This window comes from Rhodamnia argentea, chromosome 2, assembly GCF_020921035.1.
Source record: "Rhodamnia argentea isolate NSW1041297 chromosome 2, ASM2092103v1, whole genome shotgun sequence".
In the NCBI taxonomy this organism is placed as follows: domain Eukaryota; kingdom Viridiplantae; phylum Streptophyta; class Magnoliopsida; order Myrtales; family Myrtaceae; genus Rhodamnia; species Rhodamnia argentea.
This window is the reverse complement of record NC_063151.1, coordinates 24,496,472-24,517,745: the sequence shown is the minus strand read 5'-3', so window position 1 is coordinate 24,517,745 and position 21,274 is coordinate 24,496,472. Positions and strand designations below refer to the sequence as shown.

Genomic DNA, 21,274 nt, shown 5'->3' with positions numbered 1-21,274 from the left:
TATTTCTTTCAAATTAAGAATAAATATTTTCAAAAGACAATATGAGAACAATATTAATTTACTTATACAAATTTGTACTCATATTAATCTAAATTTTGTTCCTAATTCTTTAGATAAAAATTTTTCAAGCTATCGGGTTTCATGTTTTTTAATTAAATTTAGTTAAATCCATAAATTAAGGAATTGAAATAGTAGGATATCAATACGATTGACCTTTCAATGAGATTCTACTCACTATTATAGAGATCGTAATCTAGTATATAATTAAATGAAACCATCACAACATCTATGAAGAGAAAAAATGTCAAAAGGTAGTATTCTAGAATTCACATGACAACGTAATTATGTGCACTTGTGAATAGTATCTAAAGACCGTTTTGACTTTTATTATGGAAAGTTGAGGGAGTAGATTGAACAAATTGAGAGTTTCGGGACTAAATTAAATATTCAGTAATAATTCAAAAATCAAACCAAATGAATTAAAAGTTCAAGCATAGCATTGTGCAATGAGTCAAAATTTTGAGAACTATTAATATTATTTTCCCGTAAAAAACCAATAAATAAAAGAAAATAAAAAGTCAGGCGATTTCCATGCAAAATTCACACGGTTGCTCATAACTCTTTCTGAAACTTGTGGCCCACGTGGCCCAACCAGACAGGCAGTGTCCATGCTAATGGAGGTAGCAGTAGCAGTAGCAGTAGCAACTAGCGCTCCTCTCTGATCCTCCTTGGTTGGTACAGTGTGAACCTGTGGAATTCCACCTTTGATTATGGTCAAACGTGGACTCAAATTCAAGTCTTTTGTCGACGAATGCGTGCCGAGGATCAAGCTTGGGAAACGTTAAAAAATGTAAAACCAAAAGCCATGTCCAAAAGCAGAAAGCTTTGGGAGGAGGTACCGTAATCCGACAGAGAACTTTTGTTTCATAGAACCGCCATTGAAGGTGAAGAGAGAGAGAGGACCCGCAGCGACTTCTCTGCCTACTCGCTACCAGCATTAAAAATCCCAACTTTGCAGTTATTTCTCCTGTATCTAGCGCCTCCCACCGAAAAACTCTCTCTCTCTCTCTCAAATCCCAGCATTGCTAGAAACTTTCTTTAAGTAGGGGGAGGAGGACAGGGTAAAGCTGTTCCAAGTGAGAATTCAGAAGCTGGGTGTCTCAGAAAACTGCAGCTAGCAGCTGGGTAAGTGAGTTCCCCAAGTTCCTCAGCAACACTTCCAGTCTTTTCTCGAATGATGGAGTTCGTTTTCGCCCGTTTCTTGCTTTTACTTTGCTTCTCTGTGCCGACGCTCACCGTCTCTTCTTTGAACCACGACGGCCTCATTCCACTACTCTCTCTCATGGCTCGCTGGACTGATGTGCCCTTCTCTATAAGCTCTAGCTGGAACTCCTCCAATCCCAGCCCCTGTCAGTGGGTCGGTGTAGAGTGCGACTCTGCTCACAATGTGGTCTCTCTGAACCTCTCGAGCTATGGGGTTTCGGGTCGTGTAGGACCCGAAATCGGGTCCTTGGCCCACTTGCAGGTCCTTGATTTTAGCAACAACAATTTCACTGGTGAGATTCCTTCGCAGTTGGGGAACTGTTCCCGTCTTGAGTACTTGGACATGTCCCAAAATGGGTTCACTGGGGAAATTAAGGACGACTTGAGCAGGCTTCAGAATTTGAGCTTCTTGAGCTTGTTCTCGAACTCGCTGGCCGGCGAGATACCCGAGTCGTTGTTTCGAATTCCAAGTCTAGAGCACGTCTACTTGTACTCAAACAATTTGAGTGGTTCCATTCCTGAGACTGTTGGGGATATGAGAGAGGTCTCGGCTCTGTGGTTGTATGATAATCATTTATCAGGCGCCATTCCTGATTCCATTGGAAATTGTAGTAAATTACAAGAACTCATTTTGACTTGGAATGAGCTCGTAGGAGTTTTGCCGCGAACCCTTGGTAATCTTGAGAACTTAGTTTATTTAGATGTTAGTAAGAATAGCCTTGAAGGGAAGATCCCTTCAGGTTTAGGCTGTTGTAAGAATTTGGGCACTCTGGTCTTGTCATTCAACAATTTCGATGGTGGTCTTCCGCTGGAACTGGGCAATTGTAGCAATCTAACTACTTTAGCTGCTGTAAGTGCCGACTTGACTGGAAACATACCGTCTACGTTAGGCCAGCTTGAGAGACTCTCTTTCCTCTATCTCTCCGAGAATCAATTGTCTGGAGAATTGCCTCCTCAACTTGGCAAGTGCAAGTCCTTGAAAAGCTTGCAATTGTACTCGAACCAACTTGAAGGGGAAATCCCTCAGGAAATCGGCGACATCGGTGGGTTGGAAGATCTTATGTTGTTTCAGAATCACTTGAGCGGTGAGATTCCACTTGGCATCTGGAAGATTCCATCCCTGAAGAACCTTTTGGTTTATAATAATTCTCTCTCGGGAGTGCTACCTCTGGAGATAACCGAGCTCAAGAACTTGCAGAACGTTTCTTTGTTCAACAACCATTTTTCTGGAGCCATTCCTCAGGGTTTGGGTATGAATACTAGTTTACTGGAGTTGGATTTCATTAATAACAAGTTCACTGGCCCGATACCGCCCCATCTGTGCTGGGGAAAGAAATTGGAAGTGATGAATCTGGGTGTGAATCAACTTCAAGGTAGCATACCCTCTGATGTAGGAAGCTGTTCGAGTCTGAGGAGGTTGATCCTTAGAGAAAACAACTTTACTGGGGTCTTGACAGAATTTTCAAGGATACCTAACCTTTTGCTGATGGATATCAGTAGAAACAGCATCAGTGGGAGAATCCCCTCTAGCTTGGCTAACTGTAGCAATCTTACCACTATCAACTTGTCCACGAACAAACTCACAGGATTTCTACCCCCAGAGCTAGGGTACCTTTCAAACCTTGTCAAGCTAAATCTCTCTCACAACAATCTGGAAGGTCCTTTGCCATCCGAGCTGTCGCGCTGTAAAAGATTGGAAACTTTTGACGTTGGGTTCAATCTATTGAATGGTTCACTTCCGTCAAGTTTGAGGAATTGGACAAGTTTGTCAACACTCATTTTGACAAAGAACCGTTTCGACGGAGGCATTCCACTTTTCTTGATGGACATCGGAAAGTTATTAGAGCTACAAATGGGTGGGAATTTGTTAGGAGGTGAAATTCCCACTTTGATCGGATCTCTGAAGAGTCTAACATATGCTTTGGATCTGAGTGATAACAGATTAACGGGGAAACTTCCTGCAGAAATTGGGAACTTGGTCCTGCTCCAGAGGCTGGATATATCAAACAACAATCTTTCTGGAAGTTTAGCAGTCCTCGAAGACCTCAAATCGTTAGTTGAGCTAAATGTCTCTTATAATATCTTTGCAGGTCCGATACCAAACCTTGTCCATTTGAACTCAACTCTGTCTTCTTTTTCGGGAAACTCTGGTCTATGTGTCAGGTGTCGTCCATCGGGGTCAGTTACTTGCTCTGGGAGTGATGGTCTCAGTCCTCGTGAAAGTCCAAGAGACCGAAAAAACCTAACAAGAGCTGCAACTGTCTTGATAGCTCTGGCTTCTTCTCTGTTTTCTGTTTTAGTGATTGTTGGATTAGTTTTCCTGGTTACTTCGCGCAGGACACACCAGGAAAATGAGATCGCTGTTCAAGGTGGCCCGACTTCTCTGCTAAATAAAGTCATGGAAGCTACGGAAAACCTTGACCAGAGGTATATTATTGGCAGAGGAGCCCACGGAGTCGTTTTCAAAGCGTCTTTAAGTTCAGACGAAGTTTATGCACTGAAGAAGCTTGCATTTGGAGCATATAAAGGAGGTAAATTGAGCATAGTTAGAGAAATCCAAACAATGAAAACCTTGAGGCACCGGAACTTGGTCAAGTTGGAAGATTTTTGGCTGCGAAAGGATTACGGCTTCCTTTTATATCGCTACATGGAGAATGGAAGCCTGCATGATGTTTTACACGAGAAATATCCGCCACTGTCCGTAGAATGGAATGTCCGGTACAGGATTGCAGTTGGAACTGCTCATGCGTTGGCGTATCTCCACTTTGATTGTGATCCTTCCGTAATTCATCGGGACATCAAACCAGAAAACATACTCCTTGATTTGGATATGGAACCCCACATATCGGATTTTGGTATCGCCAGGCTTCTTGATCATTCTGCTTCTGCTACACCTTCCATGGCCGTTGCGGGGACGGTTGGATATATGGCACCCGGTATCTTCTGTTTCTTTCTTTCTTCTGGTTTTCATTTTTATTGTTCTTTTTATGGTGCACTAATTTTTGCATGTCTATTTTTTCGTGTCAGAAAACGCTTTCATGACGAAAATGAGCAGGGAATCTGATGTGTACAGTTACGGGGTGGTTCTGCTCGAGCTGCTAACAAGGCGAAAAGCGGTGGATCCCTCATCTACCGACTCAGACATCGTAGGTTGGGTGAGGTCGGTTTGGAGTAGCACACAAGATATCAATCAGATCGTCGACCCGAGCCTCACGGATGAATTTCTGGACACCAATGTCATGGAACAAGTTGCTGATGTGCTTTTGGTTGCTTTGAGGTGCACCGAAAAGGAGCCGAGCAGGAGACCCAACATGACAGATGTTGTTAACCTACTACTGAAAGCGAATGTACCCCAGAGAAACAAACGTAGCTTAGTTTAATGTGGTAGGCTTTTGTTCTCATGTTTATGTAACATTGCGTTTCTTGATAGAAGCCAGTAAGATGATGCGACAAAATGACGGACGTCCACACATTGTCAGGAAATAAAATTTAGAAAAGCAGATTCTCATCGACCCTCCTCTTTTTCTCCCGATCTGTCATTTTATCTCTCAGAAAATGCAAGGCATCATATCAAAATTATGATCGAGAAATGGAACCTGTTCAAAGAGGTTTCAACAAAAAGTCATACTGTACATATCAAAGAGGTGTGAACGAAAAGTCAATACCCTGCAAAACGTTGAAAGAGACCTGAGTACCTTGGAACTGTTACAATTTAGAAGATGGGTTCAAGGTTTTTGCTTGATTCTTGATCTACATGCACAAATCGAGCTTTACTATTAACAAGAAGAGTTGCTTCGGTCGACAACAAACACACAAGGATCCAAGGATTGCTTAATCCACTGATAAGATCCAGTACTCAAAGAACAACAAAATTGTGATAAGAAAGCAAATAAACATTTACAATGTCAGGATCTCACTCACCCAGAGGAAAGACTCCCTAACCATAGTATCATAGGTCATGCTCTACAACTAAAGAGAACACTACTGCAACGAAATCAAATGAAAAATGGCGAGGCAAAAATTTGCTGAACTATTGACACAAGAATTTGCATCACACAACCTAATTTTCCCTTTTCTTTCTAATTTACAGATCTGAGACAAGTGCGTTCAAGAACTCCCGTGAGACCTAACTGATGAGATTGACTGTGCTGAAACAGAGGCGGTCGGGCTGTTAAGTTCTCTGTCTCCGTTGATGGCTCTAGGTTTTCCACTCAGTCTACCAATTGCATCCTGACAAACGTCATTGAACCACTCATCTTCAGGTAGCACGCTGCAAAACATAACATTTCAGCCTCAGGAAGCAACGCTTGCTTTGCTCAAATCTATGCCATTTGCATTAGAAAATTTGGTATTGATTGAAAAGTACTGATCCTGCAACCAAAAACTATCGCCATCCTCTGCCAGCATATAACAAATTTGACGATTTTCTAACCATTTAACTTGTAAAGTAGATGGTTCAACAAACACCGAGATTCTTCCCTCTTCAAAGTTGATAGCTCACATAGAATAAAATGCACAAACAACGGAAAACTAACCCAAACACAGCATATTCAATGTTGTACCTGTATGGATCCATTCCTGTAGCAGAAAATGCTGCAATGGCTTTTGATATGATCTCATTGACAACTCTATGCAAATTCCGTGACAAATATCGTCCTTGGGAGGCAAAGCACATGACAAATTTCATATCCAAATAAAACTGCATTTGTGAAAATTAAAAGGAAAAAGTCAAACCAATTATTTTGCCCATTAAAGGAGAGTTACTTGCAAGAAAGTCACACTCAAATACCTGCTGCAGACCAACAGGACCTAAAGGTCTTGGCCCTTCTTCAATGTCATCCCAAAAGCTTTGGTCTTCAGAGAGCCAGAGGATGACAGTTTCTGTTAGTCTCATCAATAACAACGTGGCAAACCGTTCCCTGCCTACAAACATATCTGCAGCCATACTGGCCATCCTTGTCAATTTTGCAAACAGCTCCTGTATTGCAGCAATCACATATCATAAAAAATGAAGCAGGTGAATAATTAAAAAAAAAAAAAACCGAAAAAAACTAAAGTGGGAAATTAGGTCTTTGACTGAGTGTTTTAGGACCAGAAATCCCCTTTAATCAGATAAGAAACCAGCCTACATAATAACTAAATAAAGCGGTGAAAATCAGTTGAGTGTTTAGGAATCAGGAGCTGCTCAAGCCATGATCAACCAGTCAGTAGAAAGTAATGACTCTTATAATGGGGTTTTCCCTGTCTTATTGTTTTTCAAACAGCAGAGTAGAACCGCAGGAGTCCTGCAGGATAAGTGCCCTTTCCTGATGTTGACCTCTTTAGTTAGACAACCAAACGTAAAATTTCACAAATTTCAAACATGATTCCCCATTGAAGGTTACATTTAAACAAATATCCTTCTACCTTAAACTCAGAGCAGTTTTTGAGCATGAATCTTGAGAGAAACAAGGGATGGAGATATTAATGCGTAGAAAAATGTCCAGCAAATATTGCAACGAGAGAGACAAAAATTTTTAATGATACAGACACAAGCAGCTGCAATGCAAAAAACCGTATGATGCAACCTGTAGACCACAGCACATAGAATACTTCTCGTCAAGCCTTGCACGGGATAAATGTGCATAAAACAGATTGTTCTTTGTCTCATAGTGCATTTTCATTTAAAAAAACATAGCTCTTAAGTAAATGTGCACACTTGTATGCATTGAGACGCTATCCGAGTAGCATCATCTGGTCACCCTCCTAATGAAGTGACGAACTAAGGGATGCAAATTACAGAAGGTGTGACTCAAAAACCAGCTCAGTTTGCTCGACTCAGTTGAAATTCAATCCATCCATGATGGGGTATAATTATTTAAAACTAACAGAAAAAGAAGAAGTATAATGTCATTTTTAGACACAAGTCAAAAGAGAGCACAAAGAAGATATCTGCCATTCAAACAAATACCTGGAACAGTAGAGAAGGGAACCAGTCGATCTCATCTGCATTTCCATCCATATTTATGTACATATCTGCAGTAAGATGGCTGTCACCGTCCTCAGTGAAAATAAGATCCAGAGCATGTTGCCGACAGAAAGTGTCTTTTAGTCTATCAACTGAGCTCACAAGCCGCCTCTTCCATTCTCTTTGTTCAGGATGACGATTTTGTCTATCTGCTGGTCTTCTCTGTAAATCATCCTTATAATGAGACTGACTCAGTGGAGAAAGCTTCATAGCTGCACGGGGGAGTAGCTCATCTGCCAATAATGATGCATTTGCCAGCAAAGCTATCTGCTGAGCTTCAGTCTCAGCCAACCGTACAATCTTATTCCCAGAACCTTCAAAATTTGCTTCGTCCTCCATTGAACCAGGTAAAGCTTTTATGAGCATGTTCACATAGGAGTTAAATACCTGAAACAGACCTTCCAGTGTTTGACCTCCCAATTGCATACTTAATAATGGTCCCACATCCTCAAAGAAATCCTGTTGAGATAGAGGAGTCAACCATTGGTAATTCAAAGAAGTCTGACAGAATTCTAAGGAAAAAAGCTCTTGCATGATGAGAATTTGTAAGATGGGTGCGGCAGAGATCTCTAGCACCCAGTGCTATGTTGCTCGGTAAGGAGGAGAAGAAATCAGAATATCTGTTAGTGCCGAAATTTCCACAGAATGTGCTTTTAACTATCAAAGCTATGCGCCAGACTTATAGCAACCAGCCTCCTATCCCCTACCCATCCCAAAAGATAATTAGGAAGAAAAAAGAGAGGGGAATGGGAAGTTAAAAGAGATAAAATTGACAAAGAGGCATCAACCGGATGAATGTGCTGTGATGAAATTGGCACTTCCAATTGAACAATAAGAGTTCTAAAGTCAATGGAAAAACCACCTGCATTGACACCCACTGGCACAACAAAAATTGTGTGATAAGGTCATGCTTGTCACAACTATTCAGGATCAATATTGCAGGAAAGCAACACACTCAGGTGACTATTGCTATTCCTTTGATTGTTGACAACAACATTTTAAGTTGCAAGGAAACCAATGTAACATCAGGCCAACAGAAAGTTATTAGGACCGTTCAATAAAATGTACACAAGATAAGAGTTCATGGGGGAAAAACCCTTCACCTGGACCATTAAATTGAACCGATGTGCACTACTGGTGAGTCTATGTTGAAATGCAGTAGTGTTCCCAACAGAAGCACTCAAAAGCCTGCCAGATTGGCGTGTGGGAGTAGGAGGGTAAGTTAGAACCCAATCATCAGCAGCGGCTAGAGCAGCAGTGCTCTCCTCAATCCTTTTCAAGTTAGCCTCTAATGCCTGCTCAACACTAGGCCTGAACAGCTTTAGGAGGGTGGGGCAAAGGGCAAGGCCACGAGCTTCCAGCAATGAACAATGTCCTAAAGCAATTTGAACACATTCTGCAGCAGCTCGTAGACCTCCAGCAGCTGCTGATGAAGACAGTGCATGTCTTTTAACAAGAAGAGCAAAAGCTTCTACTTGCTTTGTTGCCCACATCACAAGCTCAGAAGTATAAGCTGGCTCCTTGCCAAAAATGGATAAAGAATCACTGGCAGCTAGTGCAATAGCAGAAAATACCAGCTGGGACAGGGCAGCTGTATATGCCCCTCCATAAGAGGTGCTTGATGGACGAAGGGTTTGCATGTTATACTGATACCTTTGAAAATGCGCATTAAGAAGCAAAGTGTGAGCTCGAGGTCCATCCCCAAGTTTCTTGAGAGCAGATATTGCAGAGCGAAGTTCGCTACCACGGGTTGAAGGTTGGCAAGCAGATTCAGCAAGCTGATCTGCTAATTTGTTTCTACGTTCAGTTATAGCTGTCTGTAGTGAAGCAAGTAAAGTTGTGCTCAGAGCTTTTGTTTCTTTTGATTCAGCAACGATACGGTCTCCCCCATCAAGGGCTGACAGAGCTTCATCGATTCTCCTCTCAGCTAACAAAACATCAAGAAGATCAGGAAATTCTACTGACCACCTCTCCAAATCTGAAGGATCTCTATCTTCAAAATCTGAGTGAACATTTTCAGTTGAGTCTTCATGCAAGTTGGTAGATGAGGACTCGATATGAACCCCATCAGCTAATCCATGAATTAAGGTAGCTTGAGTCGACAGCAGGTTCCTAATAGACAGAAGCTCCCCCTCTAAATCTGATATCTCTTTGGATGTTCTGCAAGAGGAACAATAAACAAAAATCAAATTAGCGAATCCCCAAGGTAATCAACTGCCTATCATCAGATTTCTTTTCCTGATGGATTGTCTTGTACCATGAAAGGCTTAGAAAACAATAGGCTAACGTGCACTGTTGATCACCCCTAATCCAGTGAATGATGAATTTGTAAACTCACTTTATGAATGCTGTATAATTAGCATAAACACTTCTCCGCATTTCCTCAGCAGAAGCTTTCTTGAGGTCCAAGAGGTAGGAGCATAACTGTCTTATTTCCTACAAGGAAGTGACAAAGACTTGTTTCAAGTGTCTCAATGCTCTGAAAGGGTCCACCTACTTCTCCGAACAAGGGGAAAGATGAGAAGATCTTCCCAGAAGCAAAGAAAAAGCACATGTTGAGGGCCAACATATAGAATGAAAAGCTGTAGAAGTATCTGTAGCACAAACAAGTTATAACGTCTTTTCTGAAGAGCTTTTCAATACACCACATAAATGAAATGAGTATCTAGTAGACGGCATAGTCAACAGCCCTTGCATAGTTCATAACAAATTGAACTATGGGATCGTGGTTAAAGAGAGGAAAAAGAGCATCTTAAAAAAAAAAGTTGTAGTTTCAAAGAGCCGGTGAATTAGAAAGAATTAATTAATAGTAAAAAGGTTGTCACAAAGCACATCAGAGGCTCTAAACAACATGGACAGAACAAAAAGCATATACGTCGATGATTATTCAAGTTATGGACAAGTGCCGGACTTATACTTATAGAAAAGTCATGTGTCTACTTAGAGCCAAAAGAGTTCTTAAGATTTCTAAGATATTTCGACTGAGGAAATACTTTGATAACAGAAAGAATAAAAAGATTAAACACTAACTGAAAATTGTGGGACAATACAAAGGAGTTGTATCTTTATCGCAACCAATTTATCAAAAGTAGGACAGGTGTCAACAAGTCAGTTTTTGCAACTGTCAATTCTTAAAAGTCTCTTCATAAACAATTAAATGATGTTTACCTTCTCACTTTCTTTTCTGATGATGGTATAAAAGGGTTACAACCCACTTGGTAGCCTATCCATGACTCTTTTGCTTGATCAAAGGAGAAAAAGAAGAAGCTCTCACTCGACCCAGGTTGTACTCGAAGGAAAGCACAAAGTGACTCATGGTGCAGTGTGATACCGATGACATATGATCACACTCTTCAAAATTGATTATGTATGTGAATATAGGACTTCCATTCTGGGTAGCCATCATATTTAAAGTAAGAGGTTTAGTCTAGGATATAGCCATTAGCCACTGCCGCCTACAACCCGAAAAAAGGGCCATTTCACGTGAGGCGGGATGTACCATTCTCAATTGTCCTCTAATAAGAGTTTTGATTGCTCAATTACAGGCTAACTGGTGCTATTTGTGTGAAATCTCAACAGCATTATCTCGGGTTGGAACCCCATTTAAAGTGCGTGAGAAATGGAGGTCACAAAACTAAGAAAAGCAGGATCTTTCAGGTCCTCTTCATGATTTCAAGGATTGAGGAAGAGAAAAAGGAGAAGTTGGTGTCAAACTTCAACTTCCCAAATGAGCAAGCCCACTATTGACGAAGTAGAAACTATGAACATCCAGTTACAGTAACGCGTGTCGCAAGTCTAATAGATTCCCACAAGCAGACGCACAAAATTGATACACAATCAAGCAGACACAAACGAAAGGACCAATCGAAGCATCCGCAGCTAACGCCAAATCAAAACACAACACATAAGGGGCTATAAAACGGAGGGAACCTTCTCGTTGAGGGCGCAGTTGGACTGGACGTAAGCATCGGCGTCGAACTTATCGGACTTGAAGACGGTAAGCCCTTCCTCCAGCTTGGCGCCATTCTCCTTCACCGGCGTCCCCCGCGATCGAGCCATCTTCGCCGTCGCCATCCTCGATGGAATCGCAGGCAACGCTCAGATCAGATCAAACTTAACAACAGCAGGGTTCGTGACTGGAACAGTAACAAGAATCGGGGTAGATCTAAAGGAAGCAATGATTGAGCAGCTGGTGGTGTGTGTGGGAGAGAGAGAGAGAGAGAGAGAGAGAGTTGGTGAGGAAGAAGAGAGATGATTGAAGAAGAAACCGTGTCTGTTCGAGCAGTGAAAGCGAAGAATCGGAGCTGGCCCCAAGCCTCGCGGGAGAGAGAAGAGAGGGAAGAGAAAGAGAGAAAGACAGAGAGTCTCTGTCTCCTACGTTTCTTTCGCAGTAAAACACAATCTCCCCTCGAGTCGTCTCTCCTCAGTTTCGTTTGACTTTCAACGAGTACCGCTGTTGGAATAAAACTGTCGTCTTTCTTGATTTTCTTCGACATAATAATCACGAAGTGCTAATTATAATTTGCTAATCATTAATAATCCTTCCCTTTTTGTTTATTTCAAATTCTCTAATGTGACAGGAAAAATTTAGCGATTAATTATCTGAATATATCATTGACTTTATGGCGGCGTAAATGCATCGAGCGATGAAGCAGAAAGAACGAAAAATGATGACCATTTGTAGAAAGCAGTATCCGCCGTTCAGACAAAGAATAACAGGAAAGCAACAGTCTTTTTTATTAACCAAAGATACGAAGGTGGTCCTTGCCGGATAATTTGCATCGACATAAGTGGACGCGAGCTAAGTGACAATGTCCAGCTTAGGCATATGCTTTGGTCATGCCTTGTTTTTATTTGCGTCAATCAGTCTTTGGTTTGTTACCTGTCCAAACCTATATTTGCAGTGGTTGGAACCTTATTTCGGCAGTGTCACCTAAAAGGTGAATGATAGTTCATCCAAAGAATGGGGTTGGGGGCCGACCCGTGATCGACATATCGGTCCGTCAACAAAAAATGTTCATCATATTCTTGCCAGTAGGCGCAAAAGCAACAAGCTTCGATTGACGCCGCGTGAAAAGCAACAAGGTTAACCCAAATGTAGCTCGACATGAGTTTCTGTTGCATCGGTTGAGCAGTACATTCTGCATATGGCAAGAGTACCGTTATTTGGACTCGATCATCCATGAGTAGATGAGAAATCCAGAATCAGTCTCGTCAAGGTGTAGTCATCATAGATCAACGACAAGATGCCCACTCCACTGAAAGAACATCAGCTTCAGCGGACATTCCCATCCCCTCCCTTCTCCAGCATTTACTGTTCCCATGTGATTGCTATCGCCCTTCCGGTGTATCCGAACGAATTACCGGCAAAAACAGAAGTACTTCGTCAGGTCGGTTACCAAGAGCACCTCAAAACTTGATCAATTCTGTCGTACCTCAGCTCGGACATGGGCACATGTCCAGTCTTGAATAAGTAAAAGTGCAGCAACTATCCTATAGGAAGCATTTCATCCATTCTACTAATAAACGAACACAGAAACACAAGTAATGACTACTAAAAACATCATCTTCAAATGAGAGATGACAAATCGACTCATCCAGGGCAGCAGCAATCCCGGACTGCGATCGTGAATGATACAAATTATGGAAAGTGTCGACCGAGAAGGTTCAGTCAGCACCACTGTATGACACTTTGCACTACTGCACTCATGAGGAAGTTTGGGAGGTGGGGATTTCTCTGGCCTGTCTTAATGATACGGAATAAGACGGAAGAACTAGGAGCTAGCCCTGATCAATCCGCATACAATGCCTTGATCGACGCTTTGGTGGACAAAAAGTATGATAGATATGGCTCGAGGAGATGCTTGTGAAAGGTCTTTCGCCGAAACCTAGGGCGGAGCTGGCACCGACATCAGATGAAGGTTCTTGATTGCCGAAGCTTACAAGCTGCCATGCTAAAGATAGGTTACCTGGAGTGCGGATTGCTCCGTACTTGGAGCCAGAACAGTAATGCTGAATGTCACCCGTCAAAAAATGCGGTACGATAGGAGTAGGCTTCTTTAGATCATAGGCTTCGGATGAAGACATGATTTTCAGTTGCAATCAAGAGATAGTATAATGTATTTCAAACATATCCGAGTCAGTAAGTATCATATGCAAAATAACAACTAAAAGAACAAACAATTTCCTGTGAAGCAGCAGTTATTCTTGAAAATAAACCGTAGGCATACTTCCATGCTCCATGACAAGTTTGATGACGCTCGTTCTTTTTCTTCTTCTTTTTTTTTCTTAAAGTTTGGATACCTTCAGATAAAAGAATTCATATCATGCTTAAAGAGCGGAAGCAGAGAATTGTCTAGATTTCCCTCAAGGCCAACGACATAATGGGTGCTAGCTCATTGATACAAAGAGTTAAGAGACTGGGAACTTTGAGATGAATACTTGATTCACAAAGTAGATGGCATAAGGTGGTGGATTTGCAACACAGTCCATCCAAGCCCATTTGGGGAATCCAAATTGGTGGATTGTCTGTCTTAGTATACCACCACTACCATAGACATGGCCAAATGGGCCCGGAACCGGCCCGTTGACCAGGCCCACTGGTCCGACCTTTTATTTTTTTTTAAAAAAAGGGAGGCACGGGAGAAAGAGCCATTGGGCTCGGGAACCGGTGGTTCCGAACCAAAACCGGAACCGGAACTGGCGGTTCGGCCAAACCGGCCACCTCTACACTACCATACCTAGCATTACTCGTGTCTAATAATGAACATGCATGCTCATGCTCCTGTCTTTTTGAGTTTCGTCAATCATCCTACCATCTCCAGTCTCATGTTCATTCATCTGCTATTTGCTTGCTCTGCCCAGAGAAGATTCGGCAACAAACAGAAGGAACGAGAATCTCGCATTGTCAGTCATTTCAAATTAGTCTATCTAGTTTATGAGTTACAAATTGACAATGCCTGTAAATGGATGGATTCTCCTCACGACGTGAATGATACCAACATCACCATGAAATGGTGAACTGATTGGATATAAGGGGCTCAATATGAAAATGATGACATAGCCGATGCCGTAACCAAGTAGATCTCTGGATGATGTCTAGCTGATCTTTCAGAGTGGCAACTCAGTCCTCTCGTTACAACCTTTGCTATCCTTGTAATTGGAAACACTCCTAGTCATACTGTGGCCAGAACTTCAGATTCCACCGACTTCAGTACCTCTTCACCCATTTGTTTGCATCCAACCAATGTCTGCATATGCGAGCAGTAGACAAGACTAGTCAACTAATCAAGTCACCACAGTAAATAATGCTTGCATATTCATCTATTCTGAAAGGAAAGTGTCCAGTAGGCAAAGAGCATACAGGAAAGGCACAGCCATCAAATTCTATAGCCATTACCCAAAAAGGTCTGAGAACTTCTATACGCTAATTCAAATTTTATAACCGACTCTTTCCACTCAAGCCAGGAAATAAGGCCCGTCAGATCTAATATGGTTATTGGAAGACATGAGAGAGAGCTTATTGAATCCATTCTCCCAGTTTCAGTCAGTGTTCTTTTCTCCCCTAGGAGGGAAAAAAAAATTGTAGGGCACACACTTTTGCATGCCATGGATTCAGTTGACAACTCGAAAGAATTCACCAAGTATAAAATCAATCAAGAATGAAGTCAATGAATTTTCAAGTAAGTCACCAGGAGAGAAGCAACTTGCATACAGCAGAAACGAAAGAAATGCACATACATTGCCGTCAGAATATATGTCACCGGTCCGGAAGCCTCTACTAAGAGTATCGAGAACAGCAGCTTCTATACGCTCTGCTGCATCTTTCTCCCCTAATCCATACTTCAAAAGCATAGCAGCACTTAACACAGTCGCCAATGGGTTTGCCTTATCCTGTACAACATATTAGAGAACAGAATAAGTACATACTATTCTTTGTTTTGCATTGAAAAACATTTTCATATTGTCAAACTTAACCTGTCCAGCAATATCGGGAGCAGACCCGTGAATAGGTTCAAAAAGTCCAGGTCCCTGTGTCAACAAAAATGAAGCTTTGAACTTAAAAAGTCGGTCCAAAAGTAGACCTTTTAACGAAAGTGGCAACCAAAAACAATCAACAAGCTTCTTACCTTCGCAGCAAGACTTGCTGATGGAAGCATCCCAATACTTCCAGTAATCATCGAAGCCTCATCAGACAATATATCACCAAATATGTTGTTTGTTACAATTGTATCAAACTGCATAAATCATGAATTATTATGATTACTGGTCTCACAATCGCAAATTGGTGTCTTCTAATGAAGACAAGAAATAATATTCATACAGAGAATACCTGCTTTGGATTACGAACGAGCTGCATCGCAGCATTGTCTACGTACATATGGGTTAGTTCTACATCCGGATATTCGAGGGCAATGGCTGTGACTCTTCTCCGCCAAAGCATTGATGCCTAACCACTCAAATGAAAGAATGAGTTCAAACTACTCTTTCAATTTTATGCATAATAATCTAGTAATGACCTAACACAGGAAGCTGATGGGACATTAGTCAGTATATGCTTGGGACAGTCAACATCTGGCCTATCAAAAAGGAAAGAAAAAAGAGAAACGGAAAGGAAGAGAGAAAGAAGGAAAACAAGAGAGAGAGAGAGAGAGAACGTGACTTTTAGAGAGACAAATTCTGCTTCCTGTTTCGAGGTCATATGATTGCGTCTAGAGTTCCACAACTTGGACAAAAATTGACATTGAAGCAACAATAATCTATGTATAGGATTGCACCTTGCAGATAGGTTACTATTTCAAAAGCATGAATTTCACGACAGGACAACACCTGAATGATTGAATCAATTAAACATCTTCAAGACTTCCAAGTCCCTTAATTTTAAGTATAGAAATGCCAGCATTCGTGCAAGAATATAAAAACTATCCTTGCAAAGAGCTCAACAAAATTTCCTACCTCCAACACGTTAGCTTTGTCAACGGAGCAAAGCTTTCCATGCCTCTTTCGGGCAGTCTCAAAAGCAACTCGAGCAATGCGATCAATCTGCCATGAAAATTTGTTGCTTAAGTTATCATGTTTATCAAATATCTGGAACTTGAAAAGAACAAGAATTAAAATATCTCAGGACCAAGTCTAAGTCAGGAAGGAGGAAAAGGGAAGCATGCTCCCGAAATATTGGGAAAAGGAAAAAAAAAAAAAAGCCAAGGATAACTTCAGAGCCTTCTATGTCACTATTCTGCTACATCTACTCTATTAAAGATCTATATCTACCAGGATCCAGTATCAACAGAGAATAAATATGCTAGCTTCCCAATCCACACAAGAACAGTCCGACAAAGAAAAAACATTGCCCAATAAGTTTACATACAATAAAGAAGTGGTAGGGTATAATAATGAAAATCCTATAAACAAAGAAGATTGAAACATTGACAATTGATGGAGGGAGGAGAATTTCAGTGCATATCTACAATAATGCATATGATTGACAGAATTGTGCTGACTAAAACTTTATCAAGTTAATGAGTGATACAAGGAGATTATCGGGAGGTGTAATGGCTTATAGGTTGAGGAAAAGAAACCCCAATGAAGTAGAAAATGATTTGATTATGTTCTCAGTTGTGACAGCACAAGAAACAAAAGTTACCTCACTTGTTGCATATACTTCAGTATTGAAACCAATCTCCTCACCATTTTGATTGGAACTAAAACCCCTTGGTTTCCCGAAGTATATTCCTGTTCATACAAAACACACACACACACACACACACACACACAAAAATCATCAACATCATACTGACAAAATTCAAGAATGAAAGAACAAATAAATATTGGAAACTAACCGCCTGTGAGCTCCCTTACAACCATTAGGTCAACACCTTCAGCGACCTCTTTCTTCAAAGTTGAAGCATCAACTAACTGGGAAGGAAGATCCATATGAAAGAGTGAGACTATCTCTTCAGCAATTAAGGTAATACTAGAACATGTGCATACATCAGTATACAAATTAGTCAAATGTAGTCAAGCAAGAATTATCACTAAAATAAGAAGCATAGCAAACTAACCAAATACAAGCTATCCAATGCCCCATAAAAGAAACAAAGGCAGCTAGCCATGTAATATTTAGTCCATAAATCATGAATAAAAAATGCATGAACTCAGGCAATTAAGAAAGTGGTTAAAAACAACCTGAGGTAATACAGTAGCTGGCCGTAAGTTTGCAAATACTTTAAGACCTTCTCTTAATTGAAGCAGCCCAGTTTCTGGCTTCAAATGTTTTTCGTTATTGTCCCACTTATACCTTAGTATAATGAAAAAGAAAACAAAAAAGATATATGACAAAAGGCACCTAAATAATCTATGTAAGAGGGAAAGATTGCATGGAAGAAAATTACCCTCCAATTGCACCGAGAAGAACTGCATCAGATTGCCGAGCCGTGGCAAGTGTCTCATCTGGCAATGGGACTCCAGTCAAATCCAAAGCAGCTCCTCCCATAGGCATCTCTTCGAAACCAAATTCAATACCTAAGAGATAGTACACAAAACACTGAAGAAATCATTCCCATGATCGAACTAATAATATTTGCACAATCCACATTTGGGGCGAAAGAATTAAAAAATCAATAAGAATGAAAGTGAAGTGGAAAATTGAGGGGGGAGATCAAAGTAACGCTATGGTTTAGCAGTAAATCTGATAATTCAAGTCTAGCAGTGCTTTTAAGAATTGATTTAATCTCAAGAACACATATTTCTTAGACAATAGGGAACTATCATCCAGCAGCAGCAATACCTCCTCTTCCTAATATTTATGAAATTGTAGTCTTTCAATTAGTAATCTTCAAATAAAAGGAGTTAGACTATTTGTTCTTTTCAGCTCTTTTATGGAAGTAGAGATGAACTTTGGTTGAACAGTTCTCTAATTTGACATTCCTCAATGCTAATTTGACCAATTTCACCAAGCAACAAGCTCTTAGACTTGACTGAGAGCCACACTTCAATGGGACGCGAGACTACACGATACTTAACATACAAGTACCAGTACCCTGATGAAAAAAATTTGAATACACACATAAAGGATTGAACTTTGGCATAACTGACTGGTGCTCAATTAGTTTCAATCAACCAAATATGATACAAGAGGAAATCACAGTAGTACTAAGCATTCAAATTTTTGATATTTCTCAAGGTTATTGTTTCCTTACTAGCAGCAATCTTCTAATTAATCGGGATACCAATTTGAGATCGAGAAAAAAAAAGCAAAATTAAATTAGTTTTCACACCTCATGGAAGTGAGGATGAATTTCACATTCAGCTAACAGCATTTCCCTCGACATTGCTAACGTTCAATTCTTTTTTCTAATTGGTAAGTTAACTTTTCATTTCAATTTGATGAATGGGGTAGATCCCATTCGTCAATTTGAAATAAACAATCCCTCATCAAAGCAAAAGCACCAGTCTAAGCCAGCAACATAGCAGAACTTAACTGCAAAACATAAAACAACAACAATGACATCATAAAGCTATACAACCAAAGCAGCACTCATCTGTGCTTAATAGTGCTTATCGAAATGGATATTCCAATTCAGACAAAGCTGTAAAGCCTGAGCTAAAGCCACCTTATGCCTAAGAGAACATTTCCCTTCCAAGCTGCATTTGACTGCAAATTTAATCAACTTAAACAAATGATCAACATTTGGGGGAGAATGTGAATGCATTTGCTCAATCCTAGCTCTCCATACATGACAAAGGCAGGCTTCCAGGCAGGTTTTACAAGGATAGCCTTAAAACTACAACCCTCAGCACTCATCTTGATCCAATCAAACTCAATATCCCAATTCCCAGGATTTCTATCATTAAGGCATAAGAAAAGTACCCTTCTCCAGATCTGAGCAGAGTGATTACACAGAAGGAAGAGATGTGCACAAGAATCCTTCCATTGAGAAGAGACACAATGGCAGGGCAGGAGTTCATGGCAGCCTTTATAAAATGGCTAACCAAGGTATGAAACCAAATCAAGGACCATTTGGAGAGAACCAAATTAATCGTTGCCAACCCACTTTTGGTCCTCTAATCCTAACAATTTCCTAAGAAATAAAAAATTCAATACAACAGTAGAAGAAGTAGTGCAAAGAACTTTGTCATCCACTCAAGAGTTTGGGGAAATAGTCCCTCAGAGGGCAGCTTGAGTAGCCACCAACTCATCTGATCTGGCATGAGGGCAGTACCAATCAGAGTTTAAGATAACATCTGAAACCGTAACAGTAACAGGTAGACTGCAACCATCTAAAAGTCTCCCATAATATCCAAAAGAATTCCATGAGGATGCCAATCATCTACCCATAAATATGTGGATTTCTCACGTCCAATAACATTTTTAAATGACAGGTTTAATGTAAGATTTGACCTTCAAAAGCTTTCTTCAAGCAAAAATGCAGTCAGCAGAAGCTGAAACACACCAGATGCTACTCCTTGTCAAAGGATAGTGATAAATCGAGGCAACCCAAAAGAGAACCAGCCCTCAATAATCTTTACAGGCATCTCCTAATACAAGGACTGCTTAGGAAGGCATACAAAGCCCCAAGTAACTCTAGAGCCACGACGAGCATCCTGCTTACCTCTCCCGAGAAAAAATAGACATTTCTCCACTGCTCTAATAACTCTCTTACGCAAAAGAAAAGAAAAAAAAATTGGCACCAAATGGTCACCAAACTGTAAACAACAGATTTTATTAGCTGTAGTCTCCCAGCATAGGAGAGTTCACCGGCCGTCCAGCTAAAATCCAATTTAGTCAATTCATCCCGCTTGATCTCATAGTCACTTGACAGTGCTCAGAACTCATGCACTACGGATCTGGGACCATAAAAGGAGGGAACTTCAACATAATACAACCTTCAGAGCTCAATGAGCTTCAAGCAAACGGCGAGCAAAAACAGAAGGGCGTTCCAAAAACACAAGAAACAGCGAACAGAAGTCGAAGGGAAAAAGGGGACCTTCAAGTGAACCAGCGAGGCTAAGGACGCCTTTGGCGACGGAGATGACTTCGGGGCCGATGCCATCGCCGGGAAGGAGAGTAATGGAGTAGCGTCTGGTGGGTGTGCTCGCGCCGCACCTGATCCTGCCCACTTTAGGAGGGCATTGCTTGGGGATTGCAGCGTTGTGGTGGCGAAATGGGGCTCTGAGGGATTTGAAATTCAGTTGCAGAGAAGCCATCAGTCCGAGATAGAGAGATTGCAGACTTTTCTGATTGATTAAAGAGGGTCACGGCCGCGTTTGGAAAAATATAAGGGCCTTGGTTGGCAATTTTTTTTCGCATTTGTGACAGGCTATTTCTAGGATTACCTTCACTAAGTTTTTTCATTTTCCAATTTCGCCCTTATTTTTACTGTTTATCTTCTCCGCATGGAGTGCGGCCGGCAAACCCTGGCCGATCCTCATCAGGATCGCGCGACCCTCATCTAGAGTCATCAGGGATTACCCGTGGTCGTGTGACCTCAAACGATGACTGGCAGCATGAGCCCTTTGCCATCCAGCGAAGTGTTTAAATTTTTTTTAAATAAGGAAATAGTAAAAAACACAATCAAAGTCCTTTGGAAGAAGAATTTTGCCAAACAATATTTAAATCGAAGTTATTTTACAAAGGGTTTTTTATCGAGTCCAATTTGTATTTTCCCAAAAACCCTTTAGGTTAAAGGTCCAAAAACTCATTTTTAAAGCCAAACCAACCGCTACCAGAGTCTTATCTCTTTCGTTTCTTTCGCAACAAAGCACATCTCCGATCGTGTATTCTTTTGAGTCCTCTCTCCTTTGTTTCGAGTACCGTTATTGATATAAAAACGTTGTTATTTTCCCATTTCTTTATTTACACTTCACTAGTTCTCCAATATGATCTGAAGATTCGTGATTAATTATCCGAAGATATCATCCACCTTATTTAGTCGTAAAAGTAATAGGACGAAGAAGGACGACATTCACGGAGGCAATCTTTGCTGTTCAGACAACGAATAACAG

General features: G+C 40.9%; 3 protein-coding genes and 1 long non-coding RNA gene across 7 annotated transcripts; 2 read left to right on the top strand and 2 right to left on the bottom strand.

The window, feature by feature from the left end:
• The first annotated feature begins 771 nt into the window (after positions 1-771).
• On the top strand, positions 772-10,958 carry LOC125313768. Its single transcript, XR_007197351.1, has 2 exons — positions 772-1,189; positions 10,850-10,958. It is a non-coding gene; the product is annotated as an uncharacterized LOC125313768 (long non-coding RNA).
• Positions 1,181-4,762, top strand: LOC115752767 (receptor-like protein kinase). The gene is made up of 2 exons (XM_030691116.2): positions 1,181-4,199; positions 4,291-4,762. Exons 1-2 carry the CDS (start codon positions 1,235-1,237, stop codon positions 4,641-4,643), a joined length of 3,318 nt encoding a protein of 1,105 aa, XP_030546976.2. The 5' UTR covers positions 1,181-1,234; the 3' UTR covers positions 4,644-4,762.
• LOC115752734 (exocyst complex component EXO84B) lies at positions 5,122-11,655 on the bottom strand. Of its 3 annotated transcripts, XM_030691062.2 has the most exons (8): positions 11,539-11,655; positions 11,201-11,435; positions 9,609-9,706; positions 8,374-9,430; positions 7,214-7,729; positions 6,053-6,241; positions 5,826-5,962; positions 5,122-5,533 (listed from the first exon to the last, which is right to left on the bottom strand). In XM_030691062.2, exons 2-8 carry the CDS (start codon positions 11,342-11,344, stop codon positions 5,371-5,373), a joined length of 2,304 nt encoding a protein of 767 aa, XP_030546922.2. In that variant the 5' UTR covers positions 11,345-11,435; positions 11,539-11,655; the 3' UTR covers positions 5,122-5,370. The 3 variants fall into 3 exon arrangements, with proteins under 3 accessions (XP_030546922.2, XP_030546921.2, XP_048129850.1); XM_030691061.2 differs by having other exon boundaries at positions 11,201-11,628; XM_048273893.1 differs by lacking the exon at positions 9,609-9,706 and having other exon boundaries at positions 11,201-11,629.
• Positions 11,656-14,149: 2,494 nt separating this feature from the next.
• Positions 14,150-20,548, bottom strand: LOC115752730 (3-isopropylmalate dehydrogenase, chloroplastic-like). Of its 2 annotated transcripts, none has more exons than XM_030691056.2 (11): positions 20,257-20,548; positions 17,662-17,791; positions 17,456-17,567; positions 17,110-17,185; positions 16,914-17,002; positions 16,226-16,312; positions 15,603-15,719; positions 15,400-15,507; positions 15,248-15,301; positions 15,011-15,163; positions 14,150-14,520 (listed from the first exon to the last, which is right to left on the bottom strand). In XM_030691056.2, exons 1-11 carry the CDS (start codon positions 20,474-20,476, stop codon positions 14,446-14,448), a joined length of 1,221 nt encoding a protein of 406 aa, XP_030546916.2. In that variant the 5' UTR covers positions 20,477-20,548; the 3' UTR covers positions 14,150-14,445. The 2 variants fall into 2 exon arrangements, with proteins under 2 accessions (XP_030546916.2, XP_048130885.1); XM_048274928.1 differs by lacking the exon at positions 20,257-20,548 and adding an exon at positions 19,671-19,818.
• Positions 20,549-21,274: the final 726 nt, after the last annotated feature.